The sequence below is a fragment of the Quercus suber genome, unplaced genomic scaffold (assembly GCF_002906115.3).
Source record: "Quercus suber isolate HL8 unplaced genomic scaffold, Cork oak 2.0 scaffold_21, whole genome shotgun sequence".
NCBI classification, from domain to species: Eukaryota; Viridiplantae; Streptophyta; class Magnoliopsida; order Fagales; family Fagaceae; genus Quercus; species Quercus suber.
The window spans coordinates 436,786-452,536 of record NW_027069486.1 but is presented as its reverse complement, the minus strand read 5'-3'; the positions used below and the strand labels follow the sequence as shown (position 1 = coordinate 452,536).

Sequence of the window (15,751 nt, the reverse complement as noted above, 5' to 3'; positions counted from 1 at the left end):
CGGAAATATTCAAGCTTCTCCCAAAACCTTTGTGCGTGACCTCTTAACTTCAACTTGGCATACCTAACCTTTTTATTATCTGCCCAATTTGCTTGCTCAAAGAATTGCTCCATCCCATTTATCCAGTTGACAAAATCTCGTGGATAAGTATCACCACCATCAAAATAAGGTGCGTCAGATATTACCATAGCTCACCTTGTCAGTGGTTAACTTACTGCACTTGATAGTCACGGGCTTGGCTCCTTAATTGAGTGGGTTCAAAACTGAAAAGAAAAATCTCTGCAATAAGAGTCTTCTGACGGGTAGCACAATTATAGGACAGCAACCTTTTTTTTTTTTTTTTTTTTTTTTTTTCTGATTCTTTCCTGTGGTAATTCTTCAACGGATCGGTGTTTGCTCTGATACCAAATATGACGCAGGACAACCAGAACGAAAACTAAACAATAGAAAAATAAAGGGATATGACTTAGGAGTCAGCACCTAAGCCTTACTTGGAGTCAGCACCAAACGGGGAAACCACTAGGAGTCAGCACCTAGGGTAGACCTGGAGTCAGCACCAGACCAAAAAAAGACCAAACGGCCATTTTTTTCATTCATCAAAATATCAACTATCTCCTCAAGGAGTATAATAAGTTGCTTATAAAGGATTGCTAAACCCTAGTTCTAATTGGCTAGGAAACCCTAATTGCCTTATTACAAAAATAACCTTACTTCTAAATTAAAATACTAAAAGCCCAATAACTAAAAGCCCAATAAACTAATAGGACCTAAAACATAAAAATACAATGGGCTTGCAAACATAAATAATACTAAAAAATAATCTTCTTGTGTCTCCCTCATCATATCGGCAGTAAAGATCTCCAACATAAATATTATAGGATTTTTTTTTTTGGATAAGTAATGAAAATTTTTTACATATAAAAAAATAGAGTTACCCAGTAGTAACCACCTTTGATTTCCATATGCTTTTCCAAGGAAAAGATTGGTCTTGGTTGCAAAGTAGAACCCAGTAGTAACCACTTATTGTAAATCCCTTTTTCTCATCTGGTATCCAGCACACTATATCCCCCCCCTGTTACTGATGTACCATAAATCACATCCATGAAATTCGACAAGAACTCCAACTCCCAATCCTGCACAGCTCTCATGAAATTCACATCCCGATTGAGGACCCTATTAGTGAATTGCATTAGATCTGCTACATTGCCTCATTCTCACAACAAATCCTGAATAACTTTGAAAGCACATGGCAAGCGAATTATCCCCTCACTATTGATCCTGCCAAACATCACTCTAGAACCATTCTAACCTCAAACTAGAGATAACTTAACAAAGTTATGCCAACCCCGTCTAATATTCTTAAACAAAATCACCCCATAAGAACCAGACACTGAGTTAGAACACCAGCCCCTCCACTCACACCATACTTCACCTCTATCACTCTCCTCCATAATGCATCCCTCTCAAGCCCAAACCTCCACAGCCATTTCCCTAGTAAGCTTCATTAAACTCCTAATAGCCAAAACACCATAGGGAAGAGGAGCACAAACCTTAGCCCAATTACCAAAAGAAATTTAGCCTCATCCCCTAACCCATCCTATAAGAAATTTCTGAAGCTATTCAATCTGATTAGCCGTGTCAACTGCAATAGGGAATACAGAGAGGAAATACGTAGGCTAATTGGATATTATAGGAAATTTTATCTACAATACTTCAACTTGCAAGTCTCTACTAACTAAATAACCAACTGACCTCACTTTCTTTGAAACGAAGTGGACATGAATTTTCAAAATGAATAATGTAAAATTTCTCAAATACTTAGAAAGGACACACTTTTATATTAGGATTGAATTGCACTCACTAAACCAGTTTTTATATTTTTTTTTTCTTGTGAAATTAGCACCTATGTGGCAGTTTTCCCTTTTAATCGTATAAATTAGCCCAGGGCATATTTGGATATATCATCAGGAATGCTTATAAAAATCAGTGGTTTAAAAGTAATATGGATTTATGCCATGAAAACTTTAAGATTAATCATAGACCATTGCTTTTATGATGACTCTCATTTCCATGAATGTTGTTCCCCCCCCTCCTTGGCATGCAGGGGGGCTGGTCAGGTTCAAAATAGCTTCCAACAGGAGGGATCCAAACTTTTTTTTTATTAGGGTTCTCAGTCATGACTCATGAGCTAAAGATTTTGTCCTTTAATGTGCATGATCTGTTTGAATCTGACATCAGTGAAAACTTGTAAGGTTGATTTTCCTTGGAGGGTTCTCTTCCTTTCTAGGAAAAAGCATTGGTTTTTACTTGCATTTTTGTACAAGGTTAATGAACCTAAGATTCAGCCCCCCAAAAAAAAAAGAACCTAAATATGGATTCTTTCTTCTTGCTATTGTTGGATTGTGAAATCATTTTGAAGGTTCTTCTTTCTCTAAAGGTAATTGTAGTTTCAGCATTGTGCATTTTAAGTACTAATATGAAGTATCTGCTTGGTTTACTCGGTTGTTTTAATAGGCAATCTCAGATGTCATCTATGGCTCCTTTTGGAGTGACGATGAATGAAGGTGTCATGTCTAAATCATCGTATAAATGGCGAAGGGTGTTGCTTAAAGTAAGTGGAGAAGCACTTGCGGGAGATCACTTGCAAAATATAGACCCAAAGGTTGGGATCTAAAAAGTACATTATTTTTTTCCAGGCCAAAAAGAAACACACGCCATTTTGAATTTATAATTGTATTATTCTCTTTGAAGTTTTGAAGTATGACATTTTTGTTACGATATAGGTTACAATGTCTATTGCAAGGGAAGTTGCAGCTGTGACTCGCCTTGGCATTGAGGTAAACCTTCAACACTTGCCTTTAGAACTATGAGTTTAACATAATCTTTCATTTCTTTGAATAAGTTCAATGATGTGATCCTTGTGGTTACATTGTCATGTAATGATCATTTTTTTTATATGTGTTTATAGTCATGGCAGGGCTGGTCAGGTTCAAAATAGCTTCCAACAGGAGGGATCCAAACTTTTTTTTTTATTAGGGTTCTCAGTCATGACTCATGAGCTAAAGATTTTGTCCTTTAATGTACATGATCTGTTTGAATCTGACATCAGTGAAAACTTGTAAGGTTGATTTTCCTTGGAGGGTTCTCTTCCTTTCTAGGAAAAAGCATTGGTTTTTACTTGCATTTTTGTACAAGGTTAATGAACCTAAGATTCAGCCCCCCAAAAAAAAAAGAACCTAAATATGGATTCTTTCTTCTTGCTATTGTTGGATTGTGAAATCATTTTGAAGGTTCTTCTTTCTCTAAAGGTAATTGTAGTTTCAGCATTGTGCATTTTAAGTACTAATATGAAGTATCTGCTTGGTTTACTCGGTTGTTTTAATAGGCAATCTCAGATGTCATCTATGGCTCCTTTTGGAGTGACGATGAATGAAGGTGTCATGTCTAAATCATCGTATAAATGGCGAAGGGTGTTGCTTAAAGTAAGTGGAGAAGCACTTGCGGGAGATCACTTGCAAAATATAGACCCAAAGGTTGGGATCTAAAAAGTACATTATTTTTTTCCAGGCCAAAAAGAAACACACGCCATTTTGAATTTATAATTGTATTATTCTCTTTGAAGTTTTGAAGTATGACATTTTTGTTACGATATAGGTTACAATGTCTATTGCAAGGGAAGTTGCAGCTGTGACTCGCCTTGGCATTGAGGTAAACCTTCAACACTTGCCTTTAGAACTATGAGTTTAACATAATCTTTCATTTCTTTGAATAAGTTCAATGATGTGATCCTTGTGGTTACATTGTCATGTAATGATCATTTTTTTTATATGTGTTTATAGTCATGGCAAATGCTATGGGGATACAGATTTTCTTACGTGCTGCAAAACTTGTGCAATTCAGAAACTGTTAGGAAAGTATCAATATAATTTGGAATGAATTTGAGTTGGAGAGAACACCTATATGTTTAAAGTAAAGCATAGATTTTGTTTTTTTGCTCTGTAATAAAATCCATTAACGGAATAAAGTGCTAAAGGGGCGAAGCCTTAGTACACAGGAAATATACAAATGAAAAGCCCAAATGAATAGAAGCATAGCTTTCCATTCTTGAATTATTTAGAATAATCTGAGAATTTCTTGAATAACTTGGGAGTAGTTGAAATGTTTGTAATTCAACTGTTTTCTGAATTACTGTTTTCTCGAGTCTTTGATATAGGTTTTCAATGCATGATGTCTAAATCATTGTAGGCAAATGTTTCAGGTTGCAATTGTTGTTGGTGGGGGAAATATCTTCCGTGGTTCTTCCTGGGCAGGATGTAGTGGCCTTGACCGTTCATCTGCTGATTACATTGGGTAAATCCTTTATCTAGATTGATCAAATATGCACATATTAATTCTTTCAGTTGTAAACAGAAGATCTATTTTCATGGTTAAATGGTTAATGTAACTTTATGAATCTATGAATCTGTTACTGCTACTGGGCTCTTTTATTATTTGCAAAGCAAATATTCTCTTTTATTTTTTTGCTACACAAAATGAGCTTTAGGATATGGTTTATCAGCAGTTCATTTTTGGAGTTATTTGGTAATAGGCACATTGTCTTTTTTTCTTTTCTTTTTTTTGTTGATAAGTAGACACATTGTCTATGTAGGCACATTGTTAGTGTAATTTTTTTTTCTTTTAAATTTAAGTCTTGACAATAATATCTATTAAACCCTTCATTACACAATTTTTATTTTAAATGTAAAACATAATTTCAGCCCCAAACTCTATTGGCCAATGGGAATAGAAAATGAAAAAGGAACAAGCAAATTCTTCGAATTTCGGTAAATCATCAGAAAAATTGCATATGCCACTTGTAAACAATCATGATCCCTATAGTTACTATATCAACATCAATCAATCAATTGCCAATGAGCTATAGCTCAAGTGGCACTTCCTCATCCCATAATAATGGGGTGGAGTGTGAGATTGTGGATTTATGACCCACTAGGTGTGTGTATAACTTACCAATAAAAGAAAACTAATCAATCATCTAGAGGGGCATGATTTTATAATTTAGTGGGGGATTGAACTTGACCCAATAATTAAGGAGGACAAAGTGCAATTAACCCATAATTTTTTATTACATACCCGAAAGAAACCTACTGAATATATCTTTCTACAAATTGACTTGTATATATATATAGATATATGTTTATATGCATCTTCCTAGAATTTGGGGTATCTTGTCACTAGGCAGCCAAATAGTTTTTGTTTTATTTTTATTGAGTCATGTAGGTATCTCCTTTTCCCCTTCCTTTTTCATTGTCTATTATCATTTTTTTTTTTTTTTGCTAATCCATTGTCTGTTATCTTTTATAGGATGTTGGCCACTGTCATGAATGCTATATTTCTTCAAGCAACGATGGAGAGTATTGGTATCCCTACTCGGGTGCAGACTGCATTTCGCATGTCTGAGGTTGCAGAGCCATATATACGTCGAAGAGCTGTGAGGCATTTGGAAAAAGGAAGAGTTGTAATTTTTGCAGCTGGAACTGGAAATCCATTCTTCACTACAGATACTGCTGCAGCCCTTCGTTGTGCAGAAAGTAAGTTATATGTTCTAATATTAAAATGCTATCTTGGCATAACATTACTAAAGGTCATCTAATTTGGAAAGTTTTAATTTGATAATACTCTATTACACTTAAATCTTGTAATTATATTTCAAAAGATGCTCCAAGTTATACTCAATTTGTTATTAAAACTTAAGATAGATATTGAATCTAACAACTGATTTATTACTAAAAATGAAAATCAAGTCTAGTAATAAATGATGTCTTTAAAGTTAAAAGTAGGGCAAATTACAACTTACCCACTTGTGGTTTGGCTGAAATTTAAGTTGTCTACCTTTGGTTTAAAATTTGAAACTTTACTTACCTGAGGTTAGTTTAGTTATAATTTTTTTTTTTTTTTGCTAATCCATTGTCTGTTATCTTTTATAGGATGTTGGCCACTGTCATGAATGCTATATTTCTTCAAGCAACGATGGAGAGTATTGGTATCCCTACTCGGGTGCAGACTGCATTTCGCATGTCTGAGGTTGCAGAGCCATATATACGTCGAAGAGCTGTGAGGCATTTGGAAAAAGGAAGAGTTGTAATTTTTGCAGCTGGAACTGGAAATCCATTCTTCACTACAGATACTGCTGCAGCCCTTCGTTGTGCAGAAAGTAAGTTATATGTTCTAATATTAAAATGCTATCTTGGCATAACATTACTAAAGGTCATCTAATTTGGAAAGTTTTAATTTGATAATACTCTATTACACTTAAATCTTGTAATTATATTTCAAAAGATGCTCCAAGTTATACTCAATTTGTTATTAAAACTTAAGATAGATATTGAATCTAACAACTGATTTATTACTAAAAATGAAAATCAAGTCTAGTAATAAATGATGTCTTTAAAGTTAAAAGTAGGGCAAATTACAACTTACCCACTTGTGGTTTGGCTGAAATTTAAGTTGTCTACCTTTGGTTTAAAATTTGAAACTTTACTTACCTGAGGTTAGTTTAGTTATATTTATGTAACCCACAATAGGGCTAAATATGTAATTTTGCTCCACTTTATCTCTCCTTTCCAAAAACACAAAAAACATAAAAATACAAGACCAAATAAGATCAAAATGAATCCAGTGGAACATTTGCATCATGGAATTTAAACTATAAGTAAGCAACTTAAATTTTGGTCAAATCTCAGGTAGGTAAAGTGTCAAATTTCAAACCATAGGTAAGCAACTTAAATTTTGATCAAATCATAGGTGGGTAAGTTGTAATTTTTCCTTAAAAGTAATATCCTCTGTTCTGAGCTAATTGTTTTCATTCAATGGCTCCAGTTAATGCAGAGGTTGTGCTGAAAGCTACAAACGTTGATGGGGTCTATGATGATGATCCAAAGAGCAACCCTAATGCTCGTCTTCTTGATACTCTAACTTACCATGAGGTGACTTCGAAAGATCTTTCAGTGATGGACATGACAGCCATTACTTTGTGCCAGGAAAATAATATTCCAGGTATGTTTAGACAATCACTCCAACATAAGTAAATTTTACATTTTTTTTTTTTTATGCAAGCAATGATATATCATTAAAAAGCACAAAAAAAGTGGATGCAACCCTAGTACACAAGGATTATACAAAAGAAGAGCCAATAAGAAAAATAAAGAGAAAGAGGAAAGATACAGTAAAGAAATTAAAAAAAGTCCAAAACATCCAAGAACTCTAGTAAGTTCGATGTAGAAAACACAATAGAGGCTGAAGTCCACTTATGTATTGTCTTCAAAAAAAGGAACTTCAGCTTCATTATATGTAACTTGTTCCCCTCCAAACAGCGAGCATTCCTTTATCCCCAAATGCACCACATTAAGCACAATGGACCCATCCCCTTATTTTTAGGGGTATGGGGACCAGCTCCATATTTTCCTTTCCAACAAGATATGAAACCCATCATGGGACTAGGCATTTCCCACGAAATACCAAACAAAGAAAATACTGGAGACCTCAATTCCTGAGCCACCGCACAATGAAGGAAGAAACGACTCTGATTTTTACACATGACACCAATCTATAATAATCACCACTCTCTTCCTTAGATTGTATGTTGTCAGAATTTTCCCTAATTCAGTTCCCCATATGAAAAAAGGGGCATGGGGCAGCCTTGGCGTGAACTTTGCATATGCTCTGTCAAGGAGATAAAAAATTCCCCTCTTGCTCTCAATAATTTGTAGTAACTCTTCTCCTGAAAGCCTTGGTTTTGATGGAATTCATACCAAATTATCTACCTCCTCTCCAAAGATCTTTGTAGCATATTGAATCATTGATCATCCAAAAACTGGTCCATAGATTCTAACTCCCAATTGTGAAGCTTTCAAGAAAATAATGGATTCCAACAAGAGCACCATTTTTGTATTGTAGCTAATCTGTCACTCTGGCATCTTTGTCCCTTGCTATTAGAAAACGTTCAAGATAACTATCCTTAAGTTTAGTATCACCATTCAACAAGTCATGCCAGAAGTGAAATATATGACCCCTCCCCCACAAAATCTTATAAATCGTGAGACTTTCCTAGCCTCTTCTAATGTTTTTACACAGCCTCACTCCATAAGGCCCACTTACCTCATCAGAACACTGTCCCCAAAGAAGTACTGTACTTTGTATCAATCACCCTACTCCAGAATGCATTCTCTTCAATCACATATTACCACACTCATCTCCCAAGTAGTGCTTTTTTAAAAATCAGTAGCATCTTGATCCCCAAACCTCTATCACAGTTTGGTGTGAAAATAACATTCTAGTCGACCAAATGATATTTAAATTCCTCACCGATTTCATTTTCACCCCAAAGTAAGTCTCTTTGAATTTTCTCCATTTGTTTGCCACTATAACATCTAATGGGAAAAAAAATGTTTGGAAGACTAGATAACATACTTCCGATCAAGGAGAGTCTACTCACTTTTGACAAGTACATCCTCTTTCAGCCTTTCAAATTTCAATCTCTTTTTCATTCTTTCTAGAATGGAACCCCAAATGTGCCTTACCTTAAACTCAGCTCCCAGAGTTAAATTCAATTACATCATTGGTAAAGAAGATACACAACATCCTAGATTGCTTGCAATTCTGTTACATCTCTCACCTCTCCCACTAGAACAATTTTGGATAGGTCAAGCCTTAGGCTTGAAACTGCCTTAACGCATATGAGAATGCATGTTAAGTAACAAGGTTGGATATAGGTGTTCCATTCACCAAGACAGAATCTAACTATGGCTATACAGAATTCTATCCATTTCAGCCACTTTTCCCCAAAACCGAACCTTCGTAACAAATAAATCAGAAATTCCAAGTTGACATGATCATATTCCTTCTCCACATCTAACTTACATAGAACCCCTGGTAGCCAGGTTTCAATCTACTATCCAAGCATTTATCCTTCATGAGGACAGAGTTCGGTATTCATCTATCTTGAATAAATGCATTCTGTGTATCAAACACTTTCTCTTCCAAAACACCCTTCAATCTATTTGCTAATACTTTGTTCAAAATTTTGTAAATGCTGCCCACAAGGCTAATGGGCCTAAAGTTCTTCACTTCAAGTTCTCTACTTCAACAGGTAACAAAGCCACAAAGGTAGTATTTAGATTCCCAAGTGAAGATTAGAAAATAAAAATAGTACCTAATAGAAGTGCCAGGTGAAACGATTCTGTGTTTTTATAAGTTGGCACTTTCATCTTAAATAAATAGAATTTCCCTGTATTAAGATGATTTTGTTTCCCTCGATGCAGTTGTTGTCTTCAATCTAGGTGAGCCGGGGAACATCTCAAAAGCCATAAAGGGAGAGAGGGTTGGCACATTGATTGGAGGGACGCACAATTCACCGGTGACAAGGACATGATATCTTATCCTTGGTTCTAATATAAGTATGCATTGTGGAGTAGAGGATAATTTATCATTGAACCTGAAAGTTTTAAGTTGGCTCCAAAAGCAAAGTGGAGTTTGCATATGAAGGTTGTGGATGAATTTGGTTTTTTGTTATTTGGGAGCAATAGAGATAGGAGTAGTTGTAAAACATTATATTTGTAAATAACTTTTTAAACTATTGGACTTTTTTTGAACGTTCACTTCTCAAGATATTGTAGCAACTACTAGAGTTGGACAATTCAATGCACTTGGATATGTAACAATCAAGTTATGCTGTTACAGTCAACAGCACCAGCAAGCATGTTGGCACACATCTTGCTTGTTAGGTCATACTATCTATTCTCGTTTAAATGTCATTTAGGTAGTCAACACCTTCAAAGCTATAAACATCCATCTTAATGTCGTGTTTGTAGGAATTATAGTTTTTTGTTTATTTATTTATGAGATTGTAGGAATTATAGTTAGACAATTCAAAATGATGCAACTTGATGTGTTAGAATCAAACTTATTGGCTTGCAGTCAACATGTGCACGCTTATTAGACACGCAACTTGATGCAAATTGTATTTATTGTCATCTAAAGTGTCATTTTTGGAGATCCCAGGTTTAGGTTTAACGAAGAGTAGAAGACCAGTTAGATTCCTAATTCTTTGCTGGAGAATTTTTGGAATGATGTTATTGGCAAAGATCTAAATTCGTCTTAGCCGCTGCAGATCTATGACTGAATTTTGGCAAACTAAAATTGTCAAGGTTTCTGTTCTTGAATTTCAGCCCAAATCAATGTAACATAAACATAATTTTGTTAACCTACAAGTCATCAGTAGATATTCCCCAGAATTTGGAAGATTTAACAATGCTTGAATTTAATTTGACTTTTAGAAGTCAAAAACAGCTTTTCTCCCGAGAATTCATGCCTTTTTGCTCTTGGTCAATTCAAAACTTTTTGCTTGAAATGTAAGCAAGCTTTGTCCAATAATTAGACATGATAGTCTTCTTTATGAATAACCTTTAAAAAAAAAAAAAAAAAAAAAAGTCGACATGACTACTTGTTTAATAAACAGGTTGTGTTAGGGTTAAAGAATCTTGACCCGTTTAATAAACATGTCAGGTTAGTATTGACTCATATAGTAATACTCATGAGTTGACATGACATGAACCTTACATGCGAACACAAATTGCCACCCCTAATTGCTATGGATAGTCATCAATTCAAGTCAATGACATGGGCACCGAATCAGCAAAAGAACTTAAAGGTAGGGGATCTTGTTTCAATGGTGATAGGGTTCAATTAGCTCTCAAGGGTAGTGATGGCTTGGTTTCAATGGTGGTGTGGGGATTTTGATTTAGTGTGGGTTTGGATTTTGGTGGTGGGTGTTGTCTCAAATTTGCAAAGTTATGGGTGGTTTTTGAATTGGCTTGGTTTGGGTGCCCTTACCATTGAGGGTTGTTAGGTTTGGGCTTGGATGAAGGAATTGAGATGGGGCTAGATGGGCGTTAGATTTGAGTTGTTGTTTTGTTGGTGAAAAAATATATATAAAAATAGGTATTTAAGTTTATTTTACTATCCTATATTGTAAAATGAAGAAGGAAATGTAGTGTGTATTATTAAATTAGTTATATATACTCCTAGATAAAAGTGACTTTTTGGTGCTGTAAAATAGTAAAATGTTTTACAGCAAAAAAAAAAAAAAAAATGATGGTAAAATATTACTGTGGGGGATGAAAGCCCAGACATACTTATTGGGCTGTGGGCCCTGTCCCGAGGGATACTGTACGTCTGAAGAGTAATAGCGGGTCGGGGTAGGATTCATCTGAATGCAGCCAACCCAGAGGTAAAAGAAGAGTAACGTCTGAAGAGATCACATTTTGTCCGAAGAGATTACACTCCTTGGACGTAAATAGTCTTGACCCAGCCAGCGAATAGAAGGTCCGAATGGACTCTCGGGCAATCCCAACGACATAGATAAGCTCTGAGCGTATCTGGGAATGATTAGGACAAGAAAATATCTTAAGGAAAAATTGTCATCACCGCATTAAATGCACTGCAACTGCTTTTCTGGCCGCATTAATGTGGAGAAGACCCCTGAATAGTGTAATCTCAGCTACTACCACTCACGAAGTGGCAAAGAGAGTACCTGATGGGACATGCACTCAAGTGGATGCTTAGATGAAGAACAAATGGACGATGGAGATGATAGAAATGGATGCTATATAAGCAAGAGAGGTCTCTGATAATAGGGATCGAGAAAGGAGGGGGAGAAAGGAATTAGACAAATTCATTGTAGTTCCAAGAATTGTAACCACCTCACATTTTAATAATAAACCTCTTCGGACAGACATTTGTAAAGGAAGATGAATGTAATCTTATGTCAATGAATCCTCAAACGATATAATTAATCTCTGTTTGATTCACACCTAGCCCAGCTCTTTCGCCCACTCTCTACAAATTCATTGTCTTGGGTTCATTGGGCTCTTAACCCATCCATCTTGGGCCTGGACTGCCAAATCAGACCCTACAATTACAAATGTTTTTATGTATTTTAATCAATTTTTTGTTGAATTAGATGAAATTTTCTTAGTCATGTGGTTTGGTGGAATTACATAGTCTTTTATGTAAGGAAAATTACAATCATCCATTCCTTTGTTGTAACAATTATATATATATATATAATTCAATTATAACATTATTAAAAACATTTATGAGACATTTAATTATATAACAGCATAAAAGAATATAGAGTTTGAGGTGAGTGTTGCCAAAGCAAAGATCCGGTAAACCAAATCTTAGTGCGGAGATTAATTTATAATTTTTGGGTCATGTTAACAGATGTCTTTAGAGCAATTGTTATTGAACTATAATATGAAAATTTTGACATAAATTTCATTGAAAATATAAAAAGTTATCAACAAAATTTACTATTTTATTATTTTCCCAATAAAATATTTTTAAAAATATCTCTTAAACCAATGTTCTAAAGGCATTGGTTAACATTCCCTTACAATTTTTTTATCCAAAATTGGTCGCAGATTTTCCTTCATGGGATCAAATCACATTGTGCCCACTAGCCCTTGTTTTTTTGACGTCCTATGATGATCTTGCATAATTGTCAAAGCATGTGCAACTTAGGAAGAAGAACGAGGAAGAAAAGTCAGCTCTCATTGTCTCATTAATTGTCATAGTTAGCACCTCGCCTGAGGTGGCAGAGGATTTGGGTAGAATTGGATTTTAAAAAAAAAAAAATTAGTTAATGAACTATTTAAAATAAAATAAAAATTTGTCATGCCATTTTGGTGGAAAATATAAAAAAGGGTCAAAAAATTAATTATTTTTCTTTCTATAAAAAATTCTTAAATTATTTCTTAAAAAATGCTTTTAAAACGTCACATTAACAAAATACAATTACAAAAACGTAAAATAAAAATAATAAGTTTTTCCATTATTGGTTCAGTGACTAATCCCAGACTTTCAATGTAACGCAAGCTCTCCCTCATTTATTAGATTTTATCAAAGCGAAAAAAATATATACAAATTTTGGCATTAACTAGATTTATCTAAATTATGAAAAACCAAACAAATAATTTTTTTTTAATATAAAATTTAGAACTAATGAGTAACTGCATCACAAATAATTATTCAAAATTAAAACATATCTCAATATCACAAGTAATCAATCAGAATATGTTACAAAAAATAAACCATAACAACTAATAAGTTTATATACCTAGGGTTTGAAGGGTATATTAGTAAAATGTCATTTAGTTAAATAGGTTAGATGGGTCAAATAGGTTTCATATATAGGTTGGATACTAACTTACCTCGTTTATTAAACGGGTCATTCGTGTCAACCTGAATATGACACTAACCTATTAGGGATAGCAATGGGGCGGGGCGGGGCTAAAGGATGGGGTTTTCGTCCTCGCCCCACATGGTTTTATCTTGCCCCATCCCCGCCTCGCCCCGCATGACGGGAAAAACTTTCTCACTCCATCCTTACACCTTGGGGCTCTACGAAGTCCCGCCCTATCCCATAAAACTATACTTTTTGTTAATTTGTCCTACAACTAGTACACTTTTTTTAATGAAATCTATTTCATTAATAAATATATACTTGAAATTAAAACTAAATATATCCCATCAAATAAAATCAATTTTTAGAAAAAAAAAATTGAATAATATATCCAAGTCTTTAACAAGACAATTACAAAAAAAAAAAAAAATCATATTATAACACATAACAAAATAAAGGCAGAGAACCACATTTGATAGAATAAAATAAGCTAATATTGATATGTTTGTTTAACTAGTGAGGTTTTAGAGTATGAAAAATTTACAATTATAACCCTTAGCAACACTGGGCAGGGCAGGGATTGCGAAGGGTGGGGAGGGGTGAGTTTAAAAAGTCTAAACTCATTTCCACCTCGCCTCGTGGTGTGGGGCCAAAATCTTGCCCCATCCCTTCCCCACCACCTTTGCGGGGTAGGAAAAACTAGCACAGGGCAAAACATGGAGAGGTAGGTTAAGCGGGGTGAGGCAAAATTTCCATCCCTATAACTTGTTAAGCCTCAACTTATAACTTGCTGATTTCATGTCTTGTTGTGTTGGGTTCACAGGTCATGTCAACATTTTGCCAGCCCTCATAGCAACCCCCCCCCCCTTTAACCACCCACCCACACACATTGATGATAGAGAAAATAAGATTTGTGGAGTTTTTAGTATGAGTACATAAAAGGGATGAAATAAAAACTAATGGGATAGAGGAGTTATAGTGAAGTTGTATATTCACCAATCAATTATAGCATTTGTATAATTTTTTGCTAAATTCATAACCAGATGTAGCAAGTTTTCCCTCTCCTTTTAGATATAGTGCCATATATCATAGCAAAAACTGTAGTTTACACCACTAGATGAGAATGCTCTAAAGTCTCAAATGTACAACAATTCGTCTTGCTCAAATTTACCCTCCATCACTTCCTAAGTTTAAGCCTTTTCCTTTAAACAATAAAATGCAATGGTGGGCCTATATAGTTGTGTTATGATGGGATTATGTTATTGGGAAGGAACGGAGCAAGTCGGGATTTTAGGTTCGAATTCATAGTCAAACTGCTATAATCAATCAAAATGTTCAACATCATTGTTAAACCAAGAGCCCTAATGATCTGACATACAAGTGAGTCTACCAAAACTGACAAGGCTAAGATTCTGAACAATCGTAATGATGTTGTAAGAGATGGGGTTGATTAGAGTGAATAGATTTCTAGGGTTATTAGTGGCACGGATGTAAAAACATAGGTCGACATGACCTTAGTGAGATGATCGAAGATATCGGAGTATGTTGTCAGGAGAAAGTAACTCAATCTAAAGGGAGATCTATATATAGACCAAAGTGCCCTATATTAAGGTGTCAAAGGAAGGGGAATAAGGTTATCAACTCTTACTAGGGGCACCCTTGATTTGATCCCCCCTTGTCGCATTACCATCTCTAACTCCGATAATGTTGATGTCAAATTGAAGTTGTTTATGATAATTTGTCTTCAAGAGTAATGCTTTAAAGAGGTGTCCATGTGTCGAGTTAGATCGGGTTCGAGATGCACCCGCTTCTCAACCCGATAAGTTCGGGTGTCGAATTGCACCATGGTCTTCAATTGCCATAGATTCAATATTGCAACAGCTTGATCGGTTGAAGCTATCATATCTAGTTGAAATCTCATCAATTTTTGGTTCTCGTTGAGATCTCGTTAGAATCTCAATCAATCAACAATGATTGACAGCACATGATGACGAACAATAGAGATTGACGAAGGTAGAAAGGATTTGTTGGTCGAATTGGGCTTGTCCGATTTTGAAGGAGGAAAACCACCATCAACCATTGCATCGATCGAATTGGTCGATTTCAAGTTTTGGTTTAGTCAAATCCATCAATTTTGTCAAGTACAACCCTTTGCATGAAGGAGTAGTTGGGGAGTTGTCTGCTCAAAGTTATGCTTTGAAGAAAGCAAAAGAGAATAGACGAGGGAATTTTTGCAATAAGGCCTCAAGAGAAGGAATTTGTAATCGGAATTTAAAGTCCTTAAATTCTGTCTAAAAATTTCTCTTGAAATTTTTTCTTGTGACATATCTAAACACTTATATTTTACCGCATTTTTAATTTTTCTCAATTGCCCAAATTCTCCCCAAAAGCATAAAATTTCTTCTCTCTTTTTCCTTTTCTTCACAGTCAAATACTACGATGACTACCTCAATTAGATATATATATATATATATATTTTTTTTCGTCGTCTTTTTCAATTCATCCTATAAA

General features: G+C 35.0%; 1 protein-coding gene across 1 annotated transcript; it reads left to right on the top strand.

Annotated features, from left to right (window-relative positions):
- The first annotated feature begins 2,356 nt into the window (after positions 1-2,356).
- On the top strand, positions 2,357-9,792 carry LOC112008308 (uridylate kinase PUMPKIN, chloroplastic). The gene is made up of 6 exons (XM_065763758.1): positions 2,357-2,662; positions 2,784-2,837; positions 4,259-4,350; positions 5,362-5,588; positions 6,877-7,053; positions 9,318-9,792. The coding sequence occupies exons 1-6, from the start codon at positions 2,372-2,374 to the stop codon at positions 9,425-9,427; spliced, it is 951 nt and encodes a 316-aa protein (XP_065619830.1). The 5' UTR covers positions 2,357-2,371; the 3' UTR covers positions 9,428-9,792.
- Positions 9,793-15,751: the final 5,959 nt, after the last annotated feature.